At 35.8% G+C, this 14,238-nt stretch overlaps 1 protein-coding gene across 1 annotated transcript in view; it reads left to right on the top strand.

Moving 5' to 3' along the window:
- Positions 1-67: 67 nt before the first annotated feature.
- The window catches only part of LOC146450419 (DNA ligase 4-like), a 38,104-nt gene continuing 23,933 nt past the window's right edge, over positions 68-14,238 (top strand). The window contains exons 1-13 of the mRNA XM_085100502.1: positions 68-272; positions 3,755-3,832; positions 4,480-4,581; positions 5,739-5,806; positions 6,843-6,966; positions 7,190-7,216; positions 7,527-7,619; positions 8,514-8,618; positions 9,424-9,530; positions 10,295-10,375; positions 11,382-11,447; positions 12,607-12,656; positions 13,635-13,731. Of these exons, the coding sequence (XP_084956628.1) occupies positions 96-272; positions 3,755-3,832; positions 4,480-4,581; positions 5,739-5,806; positions 6,843-6,966; positions 7,190-7,216; positions 7,527-7,619; positions 8,514-8,618; positions 9,424-9,530; positions 10,295-10,375; positions 11,382-11,447; positions 12,607-12,656; positions 13,635-13,731 (1,175 nt within the window). The 5' untranslated portion in view covers positions 68-95. The remainder of the gene's footprint in view (positions 273-3,754; positions 3,833-4,479; positions 4,582-5,738; positions 5,807-6,842; positions 6,967-7,189; positions 7,217-7,526; positions 7,620-8,513; positions 8,619-9,423; positions 9,531-10,294; positions 10,376-11,381; positions 11,448-12,606; positions 12,657-13,634; positions 13,732-14,238) is intronic.

The following is a 14,238-nucleotide window of genomic DNA, read 5'->3' on the forward strand; positions in this document are numbered from 1 at the left end:
TGTGGGGTTCTGTGGGGATAATGTGGGGATGGGCCCTTTCTCGTTTCAGGTCCTCTCGGCCATAACATACAAGATGGCGGCTGGTTACCAGTAAAATGGACGGAGATCTTGACGCTGAAGTAGCAGCTCAGGTGCCTTTTTACGATTTGTGCTGTCTATTGGAAAAAATAGCAGATACCTCAGGAACTGAGAAAAAAACGAAGATTTTGTTAACCTTCATAAGTTCATGGAGAGAGACCCACAGAAAACTTCACAGGGATGCTTCGAAAACCGTAAGCGGCGTGATTAATTTCCGGTGTGCGACAAATGCAGATTGCAGACTTGCAGACCTGCAGACTTGCAGACTTGCAGACTCAGCATACTATACTGGCCTTTTCCAACTCATTTTAAAAATAATATTGTGTAACCTCCGCCATTCCACATCATGCTCTGTCCGCTTGGTACGCTTGATAAGGATACTTGGCCACTTTCACGGGTAGTTTCTGACAGAAATACAATTTAAGCGATTTTTTTACATTCTAAAATATTTGGATCGGGTAAACTCGCCGACGAACGAGGCCTGCTGGATTGAATTTATCGGGTATCGAACGCCTAGCAGGAACGAAATAGCTGCACAGCGTTATTCACAAGACAAGACTTTTCCGATATTTTGATTGGTTATCGAGATATCCAAGTTCAGAGGTAGAATAGCAAAGAAAAATTATGTAGACATGTTGCTGAAGTGGTCGCCACGCTAAGGTTAGTTTGAATTTAAAAATTCCTGTGCGAGATTTTAGCTCATAAAATTTCGTAAACATTATACATGTCTCCACAGGGGATTATATCACCTCGTACTAAATGCCGCAAGCTGGTGAATCAGCAACACTCCATGGAATCAACCACACTAGCTCATAATTCTCGTTAAATTCAAAAGTCGCGAAAATCCGGAAGTATGCGGGTTGGCAAGCCTTAAAGTGTACCAAGCGGACAGTGCATGATGTGGAATGGCAGAAGTTTCACAATATTATTTTTAAAATGAATTGGAAAAGGCCAGTATGTTGAGTCTGCAGGTGTGCAAGCCTGCAGTCTGCATTTGTTGCACACCAATTAATTTCTGCACAACTTCACACATTAGGCTTAAATAAATGATGTACACATTCTCAAACTCTATTCAGACTTGTGCATTTTTAATGTATGGTTAAGATGGGGCTGTACAGAAATCATTCCCATATAAGCTTGTATGTATTGCTAAACTATTAGAAGTAAAGTATCCAATCGATGAAATCAATGATAAATGACAATCGATGGCAATCCATACCAATCAATATCAAGTAATCGATTGATATTGATAATCGATAACCCATCGATGAAGACAATTTATGTGACCTTTTATTGATTGCCATTGATTTTCAATATCAATATCAATATCAATATTAAATTGGAACAATTGCCATACCATTATTGGTTGCACAGACTGGCTTCAACCCAACAGGAGTAATCATCTGTGCTTGTACATTGTATTGACATTTAACATATTTTATTTCAATTCTGGAACGTTAACACAAAAATAAGACCGATTTCCTCCTTCTTTCTCTTTTTACGGACTTCTTAGGCCATCCCAATAAAATGTTTCGTTTCCCATTGCCCGACTGACCCATTTTTTTCGAAAAGTAAAAAAAAAAAAAAAAATTCCAGATTCAATAGTCAAAGAAGCAAATACTTTGATTTACAAGCACACAATCTTGTTTTATTAACAGCAATTGGTATGATGTGATGTCCTTGTCTTTAATTAACATTGATACAAATACACTACAAATAACGGACGAAAAGACCACGTTTTCGAGTTAACTTTGTAGCCAGGCTTCCTAACTTAGCAGCCCGGTCTTCTCTAGAACCCAGACCCCTTCTAGCATTCATTCTCTCTCTCTCTCTTTTTTTTTTTTTGCCCGGCCGACCGACCCACCATCACAAGAGAAACGAAACATTTTGTTGAGATGGCCTTACAGAAAAAAGGAAACTAGTTGCATGCATGGTACCTTCACATTAGAACTCTAGCAATTGAATTTATACCTTGGAAAATGAGAAGCTTGCCAAGAAAAGCAGGATAAGTTATTGCACAAACGTGAATAAATCATGCGTACATGTAACAAGTTGAGAAAACTACTTGTTTTCCCAATCGATGAACAGTTTTTTGTGACTATGGATTCGCCATCAATTACTTAATACCAATCAATATCAATTAACTAATTTTATTAATTGATATTAATTGATTGGTAATTTGCTTGTCCAGTCATCGATTGTCTTTGATTGGAAACCCCAGCAGTATTCAACAACAACAACAAGTCAACAACGTTAGTTGAAATAAGGTTAAGTGAGGTTTTTTTGAGATAGCGATTACTGCAGGTTGTAGACTGAATCAAACCTGCGGGGAATTTAATTTAATAATTAATTTTCTTATGCCAATTAGGCCTGATGTATCAGTGATTTCTAGCAGTACGCATCCCTCCACTCCTTGCAAATTACCAGGCAGGGGAGTAAGGAATGTTCAAGTTTGAGTTTAAATTTGGATTTGGGTTGGACTTCAAGTTACCTTTTGAGTTAGTTTGAGGAAGACTGGTTAACACTGGAAGAGTTAACTCTGTACAATAAGACTATAGATGTCCACACGTATCCGGATATTTTTGAATCCACAACTTTTCTTTCCAGATACGGCTATCGTTCACACGCATCCGGCGAATTTGCAAGCAAATCCGGAAAATTTTTGAATCCGCTCTCCAGAGTGGAAATTTTTGAATCCGATAACATTTCGGATACGTGTGGACGGTCGAATCAGGATATTTTCTGATACGATGACGTCACAAATTGGCGCTAGTGCTTAACATGCAAATTTTATTATGGCTGCCAATCGAAGGCAAATAGCTTCGGTGCTCCCTGGGCTTAATTTCAGTCTTTTAGCTTGTATGCAGCTAAATGTCGCTCTACTAAATGCTGAAATAAGTTATGCCACAAAGCGGCTTGACATCTGCAAGCTCTTTACATTGTCTACTGGACAAAATGGCCGGCAGAAACAACTTAAATGAGCAGGAAAGCAATGCCGTCCTCGAGGATTCTTGGTTAGACCCGGACTCACCAGTGCCTGGTGAGTTAATTCGGAGTGAATGCGAATACGTGTGGACGGGCGAATTCGATTTGAATACGCTATGATCACAGAACGTGTGGACGCGGATATTTTCATATCCGGAAAGAAAAAGTTGAGGATTCTAAAATATCCGGATACGTGTGGACGGGGTCTAACATCAACAATCAACAGTGGGCGGTGAAATAGATAATATAGGCAACAAAAAAGTGGTAATGTTGCATGCATGCCCCCCCCCCACCCCCCTTATGAAAAAAAGTAGTTAAATAAATAAAAAGGATTTAAGCTACAAGAATGTTTATAGAAAAGCAGATGAAGCAATGACAGTCAGACTTGATTATTTGACTGTAATTAAAATCATGCAATCACACTATTAAATGGTTGCTTTTCAGACCTGTACATGTAGGTTCTTCAATAGTTTGATGTAGGATTCTGTTAGAAGTTAATTATAGGGTTTTTGAGTTTATAAGTTCCCAAGTTGGGAACCCACTCTTGTAAAACTTCTTGTTACTTGTGTTAGGGTCTTATTTTAAACCATCCTGTTGCATTTCTATAAGGGAAAGGCCAATGATTATATTAGTGGAAAGTAATAAATATTGATGAAAAGTAAATAAATTTGTTAATTTTTATCGCTTGTAGGCTGACTCATTCCACTCTGCTATGCGGCTATTGTTACCCCAACTGGACAAAGAAAGAGGAGCTTATGGAATGAAAGAGGTAGCAACATTCTTGTTCCTCTGGTATGATATGGTTATGGTATGATCTAGGAGTAGCTTGGAAGGCCTAAACATACACTGTACGTTTAGTGACAGGGTCTTGCACCTGTACTGCAAAGTGAAGTGGGCATCTGATTTAAGCTTGAGTTAGGTCAAACAAAATTGTTATTTATTTACACACAATGGGAGAAGAGAAACTTATTAAAACAAAAACTATTAGTGGTTTTCATAGCCTTCACTGCTTTGATTAAAACAATAAGAGAAGTTATCTACTGAAAAGGAAACAAACGATTCACTTTTCTGAGTTTTCCTGTTACCAAAGTGACAAGTGGCAGAATCTGCTTCCCACCACATATGAACGAAAAGTTTGTTTTGGCTACTAAAATCAGACTTAATACTACTGTAGCCACTGGGCTAGTGAGCTAAAAAGTTAGTCTTGAGCCCTGATTTGTCGACTATAGATTGAAAAACGATTGCTGGCAATTTACATGTGTAATGGTAAAAAGAAAAAAACAGTTTCAGTAGTCTTTGGTTTTTGAGCTGTGTCATCTTTCAATGTATAATTTAATGAAATTATCAAAAGTTGCATTAAGAGAGCAGATTGTAAGTGCTTAATTTTAGTCCTTTTTATGTATTCTCTTTTTGTAGGTTGTGCTGGCAAAGTATTATATAGACATTCTAAGTATAGGGAAGGACAGTGTTGATGGACAGAAACTGTTGAACTACAGAGCTCCTAAAAATGTCAAACAGGTACACCTGAACACAGCTGTTTTTTCACAAAACCCAACAAAACGTGATAAACTAACCATGCCACGAAAAATGCTGAGTAGGGTAAAATTGCGAGCATGTGCAAAGGAGCATGCCTAAACTGCAAGAGAATACCGCTGGCCACGCAACTGCCTGCAGACCTGACCCAGGCCCAAACAGTAATGTAACAACAAACAGCCAAACACTAATGTGCCACCAGTGCCCAAACTATACGCCAACAAACGCTAACGCCACACTACGCCACCAGGGAGCAAACTCACTCCAAGTCGTTAACTAAGTTAAATTACATTTAACCCTATTTTAAATAAATACAAGTCACCCAGCAGCATAGAAATCATCAGTAAATAGTTGCACTATTATTATATTTTGTGTGCAACATCAGAGGATACCAGAGCATTATGTACATGTACACTAGATAGTGGCATTTTAATAACTCTTGAACTAAAGGAAAGGTATGGAGTAAAAGAGAGAAAAAGAAAACCAAAATAAAAAAGAAAACGAAAAAGAAGCCAACCTCCAAGCTTTAAGCTTACAAGCTTGTTGAGAAACCTGTTTGTTTTATGTGTGAATGCAAGGTGCAATCTGATGTGTCTTTTGTACCAGATTAGAGCATAAGTAGCAATTGAAGAAGAGGCACCATGTTTTCAACATGCAGTTGCTAATGATGCAAGAAATTATGAGCAGTAAGAGTGTGCAATTTGCAATTCAATGGAATCTCCTTATTAAGTGGTCTATGTGATATGGAATATGTTGGTTATGACATGTATCTACACCAATGCACTGATCCTGTAGCTATGGCAAAGACATGCAGGAGCAGCACAGAATGTTTAAATCAGATTCAGTTTTTATTGTCATTTCTCTACTTGATAATGATGTTTGAAACCTTGAAACATGACCCCATGTTATTTTTAATATTATTGGATTTGAGTGCCAAAGCAAAAAAAAACCCGGGACAGTGTGCATAGCCTTACTATCTCCATTAAAAGGGGGAGTCCCATGTACCCATCTTGTGTACCATGGATTTCCCCACTAGCTACAGTAGTTACACCAATCATTAAAGTGTATTAGACTCCCCATATTTTTTTGCCATATTGTTGTCAAAGCTATGAGATGCCCACAAGGTTCCTTTAAATTTTCAGGATTCAGTGGCAGACTTTGCAAGTGTGGCTTATTTTGTTTTAAAAAACAGGTGTCCAGAAAGGGGCAGGTAAGTTTTACGCTTGACCATTTCTAAAGGTATGGAAGACTGTAATAGTTATGTGAACTTGAGCAGTGGTGAAATCCTGAAAAACTGTTTGAGTTGCATAAAGGCATGTAGTATGGTTTACTGTGATGGTCTTCACTCTAATTCATTCATTCCTCAAGGCTCTCTTGTTAAAACTGTTCATGTTGTGTACTAGCTACATAACTACAGTGGACTTCCATGCTTCGAATACTTTTTTCATCCACAGTTCAAACATCTGATATTAATTCCTATATTCACACTAAGAAACCTGACTTTTTCATTAGTTTCGGTGACTGTGTATGGGGAAGGTGGGGCCTGTACCTAGACTGTCCCTGCAAAAAATACACTTAATGTACAGTGTATGGTCCTGAAGGAAATAGTTAATACAGTAATGGTAGTTTTTTTTTTCGCAAGACAAAGTCCTGGGAGACATGGAAAGTCAAGGGAAAACAAAACTATTTCCCAAGGGGCCAGGCTTTAAGTGCTTTCTTATACAACCACAGAAAAAGAAACAATTATAGATTGTAACATTTGAACATTATCTGCTGAAAAAACGTCTGCATAAAAAATGCACTATGCTATTGTATCCTACATAGGCTAGCAACAACTTCTAAATTGTATATTAATAATTTGTGCACCAGATAGATTTTAATTTACACTGTAGTTATAAGGCTGCATGGAACACTAACCAACCAATGACAGCACAGTCAGAGTTACGTCAGGGGAAACCACAAATGTTACTATTAATAACAATTCCTCTTGTATGTATGTCCAAGTCCCTGTAACCAGTCTTCTCATTTGATTCTCATGTAAACAATATGAACTGTGTTGGCTAATCTTAAAATAATGATGTTTATCCTTGGTCAAAAACAGCGCCCTAGTATTGAGTCTTTCTTTGCTATTAATTTGTTTGATGACGGATACAAACTTAGAAAAAAAAAACGTTAACTTGTTAATAAGTACTTTATTACTCTATGTGATTAAGAATACCTCATTTTCTATCATTCTGCTCTTTTAGTTTAAAAGTTGATCAAGTCAACAAACATCTTGATGAGGTGGCAAAAGCAAATGTTGAACGCAAACGAGAGGATGTCAAAAAAGCCCTGCAAATTCTTCTCAGGAACACAAGTGCTCTTGAACAGGTGTTGATTAGTGTTTTTAGGCATATTATTTAATAATCATGTGGTTCAACCTTTGTCTTATAATCAAAGTATATTACTTTCCTTTGTCTGACCTCCACATTTAGAAACAGACTTCATCTTTGTTAGCTAAGTTAATTACCCAAATATGACTTAACATACCATACATGTATCTTATGCATTTTAATGAAATAGTGCTACACATTGCTATTCCTTTGTTCCATAGAAATGGTTAATCAGGATTATATTCAAGGTATGTTTTGATTTGTACTAGTCAGTTCATTTTAGTATGTAAAATAACACTCTCGTCCTTCACCAAACCTTCTGAATGATGACTTTTTTGAAAAGAATAAAAATGAAATTTGACCACAATTATTTTGACATATTACTTGCCCATGAATGTCTGCTTAACTGTTTATCAGAGCAGTTTGTGATCCCCAAGACTGACCAATCACAAGCTGTTTACCAAATGTTGTAAACCGACTTTTGACTTTGAAATTCCTTTTGCATAACATGGTATTATTCTTGTTAATTCATCCCTGGCTTCTAATATTTTGTTGAAGGAACTAAAGATTGGTCTCAGTGAGAACTCTGTGTTTGGTGTTTACCATCCTGATGCTGTGGAGCTCTACAGTGTTTGTAACAGTTTGTTGAAGGTACCAAATTATCTTTAATTAGGACCTGCCTCATTCAACTTTATAATTCAACCTTCTTTTGATAGATTCAAATGCAAGGTCAAAATATACTTTGTACTGGACTATTTCAGCACTGCTTTTAATTGAATGCTCCTTTATTAATAGTATGTGGAGCTGCAATGTTGTAGAGGTTAGTGCATTAGACTTTTGATTAGATGATCAAAATACTAGAGGTTTTTTATTCAAGGCTCAGTGGGTCTCTGCATTGTCATGTTGTTTCCCTAGACAAGAAACTTTGCTCCATATTGTCTCTCTTCCCCCAGGTGTATAAATAGGTACTGGTAACATTCTGCTGGGGGGATTAACAGTAGTCCTACTTGCTTTACACTACAGAAACTGGGTTAAGCTCTGGCCGCATGATCCACTTAGGCTCACAGTGCAACTTTTAATTACCTTTATTGCAGCATTAACAGTCTAAAATTGTTCATCATTGATGGCTACATGTACGTATCCAGATCTTTGTAATTCATTGTGTAAATAAGCTAACTCTATGTCAATTATTTATTTGCACAAACTAATAAAATAGGTCTAAAAATTCCCCCTCCAGGGATGTTTTATCTTACAAATATCTAGTGCTCAATAGTTATTTTAATTTGTCCTTAAGAAACATGAGCTCAGAGCTGCATGTAGAGTATGATGTGATTGTAATGGTAATCATTATCTTCACTTTTTTCTGGCAAAAGAAGGTAATAGCTTTTATTAATAATAATTATAATAATTTCACTGGACGAATGTGATAATGAGAATGATTATTATTATTAAAAACCATTATAAATATAATTAAATGCATAATTATGGTTATACAAATGATAATACATAATATATGATATTGCACTTTGAAAATTCTCTGGGCAGGTATGCATTGATCTCCACGACCCCACTATCAGAATGAATGAAGCACAGATGTGTTTGTTCTCACCATTCAGACCCATGTTAGCTGAACGAGGAGCTATTGAAGAGGCAAGTAAATCTTCACAACAGTATTTTTATTTTTTGAAGATTGTTGTTATAAATATGTGAATTAATTTCATTTATGCTTTTTAAACAGTAAGTTCCGGTATAAAAGGGGCCTGGCCTGGCCATTCTCACCTTCAGTTGTCAATCAACCATCAGAGCGTAAACAACTGACAAACAACATGTGTCTTTTTCTTCGGCTTTTACCGATAAATTTGACTTAGTTTTCATGATAACCCTTGTTTGGTGATGTTATAAAATTTTGAGGCATATTTTTCGGAGGGCTTTTGAGTCAACAACTTGCCACGACTGAACAGCATCTAAATTTGCATCTCACACCCACAAAGGTGTAAAATGAAGGAGGGGCTTGCCCTTTTATAGCAGAACTTCTTGTTTAAGATCATTGAAAATTTATCAGTGAGTAATGATTAAAAACTGTTTTAAAAGCAAAATTAAGTAAGTCTGTGTGACAGAAGTGCTGGACTTTGCTAACTGTACACTGTAGATAAGTTAGTAAGCCATGTTGAAGTTTTATAGTCATGGAAATTTTACATTGTGCATTGTGGGCTCATCACGTAATTTATTTAGTATAAACTTAGAATTGTGCAGTAATAGATTGTAGACTTGTGAATTCTACATGTGTGTTACATGTACACATTGTACAAAAGTTGAAACCTTTGGATATTTTTTATTGTATATCAGTTGTTACTTTAAACTAAAAGTGGTTTCTAGATTTAAGTTGCTGGCTGTGAAGAATTATTAATAATTATAATTTATTATAAAATTGTAATATTTCTCCTTTTGTTAACAGGTCGAAAAGCTGATGAACAATCAATCATTTTACATAGAGACAAAAGTAGATGGAGAGAGAATGCAACTTCATAAACAGGGAGATGTCTTTATGTACTTTTCTAGAAGGTAATCTGTGTTGAAATGGTGAAAAGTCACACCTATGCTTTAATAATTTAAGTCACTTAATAAGTTTTACTTCCCACATTGGTATCAAATAACATTAATGAAAAGCTGTTTCACTATCTTTGTCATTGCTGTATACAATATCTTAAGCAAATAATAGAGGATTAATTACACAGTGGTGTGAAGATGTGAATTTTAGTTTTGAGTGATAACAACAATATTTTATGAACTATCACAGCGAGTGAGTAAATTGTTGTTTTTACAGAAGAAAATAAATTTTTTATCTTCAAGCCACCATGTCATTTTCTTTATATTATATCGGCAAAACAAACATGAATTCAAAGTTACAACTACACTTTTTATTCTCCAAAAAGTAAACTTGATGGCTAAATAGATTACAGTTAATAATATGCAGTTATACATCATACAGCGTACAACATAAATTTTCAACTCTTTGAATTGCCAATGGAAGGCAAATTCCCATGATTTTAGCACTATAAAAGGTAAGCCTTCAAAATGATATTCATGCAAGAATTTATTGTTTATCAGCTTTCACGATACTGAATATGTAATCGATAACCTCACCAGTGAGAATATGGAAAATATGCCACTCGAGTCCCAGATATAGTTTTAATTTGTATGAATTTTCCGAGTGGTATTTTTTCCATTAAGACACTTGTGTCTTTATAACAATACTTAATATTTTGTTGTGAGAAACACTTTTCCTGTCATCAGCAAACTTTTTTGAAGTCTGTTTTCATTTGCAGTGCTAATGACTACAGTCATGTATTTGGCTCTCAACCATCAACTGGAGTGCTTACATCACATATTGCTGGCTGTTTCTCAAGGTATTTCAGACCTAGCCAGGATGTCAAATTATATTAAATTATGATTAATTGTTAGTATTGGATCAGTTTCTCTGGAACTGCTGATTATCACATTTCTCTCATTTCCAGCACTTTCAAGCAGTTAAAATTAGATGGATCATTATTGCCACTCTTTATCAGTTGATACCACGATAACGGCATCAAACACAAAGTTATGGTTGTTTTCTTGACATAATAATTATGTTGCCATAGGAACTGGAAAGCCTGTTAAAAACACCCCTACCTTTAGTGATTAAAAGTGTTGGAAACTGTTTTTAACAACCTTAGTGGCACATTGCACCCATTCACAACTGGCAGATCAAAACTGTTCAACATTTTGTTATCATCATTTAGGTATAGCTTTGGATAATGAAACATTTGTCAACTTTAGCAATTGCGAGAAAAGATAAAATATGTTGAGGCTTAAACAGGATTTAAATGTATGACCTCTGCAATAGCTGTGTAGTGCCTTGACTACCAACAAAGCTGTGAAACCAAGTGGGAGCCGGTCTATTATGAGTTTAGATTTGCAAATTCTTTGACCAAATGAAATGATTATACACAAAATGTGTATCAGTGAAAGATCTTTTGAGGGAATCTAGAGGGATTGTTAATGTGAATGTGAATAAAAATAATTGTGTTGATAATTATGTTCTTTAATTATGGCTAAGTAAGAGAAATAACTTTGCCTCAAAAGGAGGTATGCAAAGTAGAGGCAGTTTTATTAAATACTTTATTCAAACTTACAATTCACTGACAATTAATAAAATATTGTAACAATTTTGCAGCTGAATCCTTGATGGGCCATCATTTGCATTGTATAGTTGTGTTCTTGTCTTGCTCTGTTTCTACCCTGCACAAAGACCTACATTTTCAAATTCCAGTAAGATCTTGATACATGTCTCCGACCACTGAGGTTTAAAAATTGTCATCCAGGAACTATCTTAGGTCTAAGCTTTGTTCAAGAAAAATTCACTTCATTTTGTAGTTCACTGGATTCCTGTATATTGGATGGTGAAATGATTGTAGTTGATCCTGCCTCAGATGTCTGGCTGTAAGTACAGTTATGAATTCATTGTACATGTCTGATCCCAGTACTCTATCATAATCTGAGCCCGAGGTGCGGCCTGATGATCTGACATTAGTCATCCGTTACTACACTTTATAAAACTTTTTAAGTAATGTTTAAAAACGAGCAGGAGTGTTTTATCGGGTTTTAAAGCCACAAGGCGCAGCCAAGTGGTTTTAGACCCGATAAAACAAGTGCTGCGAATTTTTTGACCGGCTTCAAAAACATTCCTGGAAAAGCGTGTGTCAATAGAGTTCATAACAATCAGTATGCGTTGGAAATTAGCATACGAGAGAAACACTGCATACTAATGAGGAGTGTTTTATCAGCTGATAACACACAGCATACTAATGAGGAGGAGGTTTATCGATATGATTAATTATCGAACACTTGATAGGTCAATGGGGTTATGAATTATTAATGAGTTTTTGAAAGCGTTAGTAAAGCTATTAGGTATTAATGTATAACTGTACATCTGGCTAACATTCCCTTTAGCAAGATCTTAGCATCAGTTAGCAAAGACTTGGTGTCCAACACATTGAACTGAAAGTTCAGTATCTGATTTCATTCACAAAAAAAAAAACTAAACAATTCTTTAGAAAAAGCTTTTGATGTTTTCATTATGGCACAAGCTACAGTATAATCTATGAATTTATGGGGGAACAGGGATGGCGCAGTGGTGAGAGCACTCGCCTCCCACCAACGTGGCCAGGATTTGATTCCTGGACTCGGCGTCATATGTGGGTTGAGTCCTTTCTCTGAGAGGTTTTTTTCTCCGGGGGTCTCAGATTTTCCCCTCTCCTCAAAAACTAACATTTCCAAATTCCAATTCGATCTGGTTTATTGTCAAAGCACTTTATCATGAGCCTTTGGCTTGGGAGATTGCGCAAGCACTCCCCGTGTTATTGGCATAAAATTTGAATTTATTTTATTTTAATATATTTTTTTATCTTTTGAACACTTGCAAAAAATTTTTCAACGTTCACGTTAAAATTTGCCTCTTCATGAAATATTCACCCTTTTAGAATTGGGAACAGGTTCTGAGTTCTAATAAGCTGTTTTGAATGTGATCCCATCTTTTGGAAGTGTTGTTTATTTTTTCCCTAAAGTGCAAATGACTCAAACAATTCTTTTATGTTTTCAGATCTAAAGGGATGAATGTTGACGTAAAATCCTTATCAACTTATGAGAATGGTATGAAGAAACCAATTATTATTATTTCATAATAATAATTGTAATTAATAGTGCACTAATTCGTCTTATTCTGTATGAATATAGTCAAAAGAGCATGGCATTGCATAAAAACAATACTAAGCAAAAAAACTCTATTCAATACCCTAAAAAGGGGGAAAAAGGCAAAAAAAAATTATTACGAATTGAAGGAAAGCCTAAAAAGACATGTCTTTAATAACTTTTAAACTTGTTAAAATCTGTTTGATCAGCACATGAAAAGGCTCAGAGATTAACAAAACGTCAAACAACGTAATGCGCAATCCATTAAACTCAGCAAAGAGGTAAGGATGAAGTGTTTGGGGGCAGATGCACAGTGTGCTTGAGAAGTAAGTTGAAACGTTTCTCGATTTGTTTCCACGAGGTCACGCTATCTACGAGTAATTGAGCAAGTTCAAGTTAGTATGGATAACTTTTTTTTGGAAGAAACTGATGTTTTCGACTACAAGGTTCAAATAAGGGGATAAGAGAAAGACAGATTTGAAAAGTAATCAAGGAACGGAAAGCTCAATAAACTATTTTTTTTAGCACTTACTTAGAAAGTGAGACAATGTTCGATAGCAGACTGGTGCTTTTTCTGGGAAGATTTCAGCGGTGGATGGCGGTAGACCAATTAAGTAATCAATAGTCATTCCTTTGACATTGCGACACTGCATTTCATTTTAGTACGGATTTTAGACAACGGCGAATTTTGCAACAAATACATTCCACAAAAATTAATATAGAAAAAAATTAGCCATAAACTTAGTCAGTTAGTATAATATATACAAACCCCAATTTAGCCGTTAATTAACGGCTAAATTTGTTGCGTGTAATATATACAAACCCCAATTTAGCCGTTAATTATCGGCTAAATTTGTTGCATATAATATATCAGACCAAGTGTTTTGTTTGTACACGTAGAAGTTGTCACATGTTAATAAGGTGTTTGTTTTTCTTCAGGCTATCATCCTTGTTTCATCGTCTTTGACATACTTGTTGTTAATGAGAAGAAACTTGCCAATGTTCCTCTGTGCGACAGAATCAAAACCATGGAAAAGTAAGTGAACACAAACAGGTAGGAAATACACTTGACCGGCTTTGGTGGATTATTTTTTCAGGTAGTGACACAGGCATACTCAGAGAAAAAGAAAATCAGAGTTCTTCCCAACAGGAATTGAACATCTACCATTTATCCACCAGGCTAAAAACATACACGTTACATCACATTTCTTTCAATACACTTGCCTTTGTTTGGTATTCTGTGTGGCTATTTTGAAAATCAGTTTGGCCAGTAAACAAATTTTATTTTTATCTGGGCTGCTGGTGACTTGGTCACTAGTAATTACAGCTGAGTGCCTATAATGGCTTAGGTAAGGGATAATAGCTTCATTGTGGGGTACTCACTTAGCAATTCACCATACAGAAAAAATGACGGCTACATATTTTTGACCACAATACCTTGCAAACTTAACACAGCCAATAGGCACATAGAAAGCCATATATTTGGCAAAATTCGTCCCGACTAACAACATTGTGTATGCTAGGTTTGACGTTTTTAGAACTT

Source organism: Pavona decussata, unplaced genomic scaffold (genome assembly GCF_977016875.1).
Source record: "Pavona decussata unplaced genomic scaffold, jaPavDecu1.1 SCAFFOLD_468, whole genome shotgun sequence".
Lineage (NCBI taxonomy): Eukaryota > Metazoa > Cnidaria > Anthozoa > Scleractinia > Agariciidae > Pavona > Pavona decussata.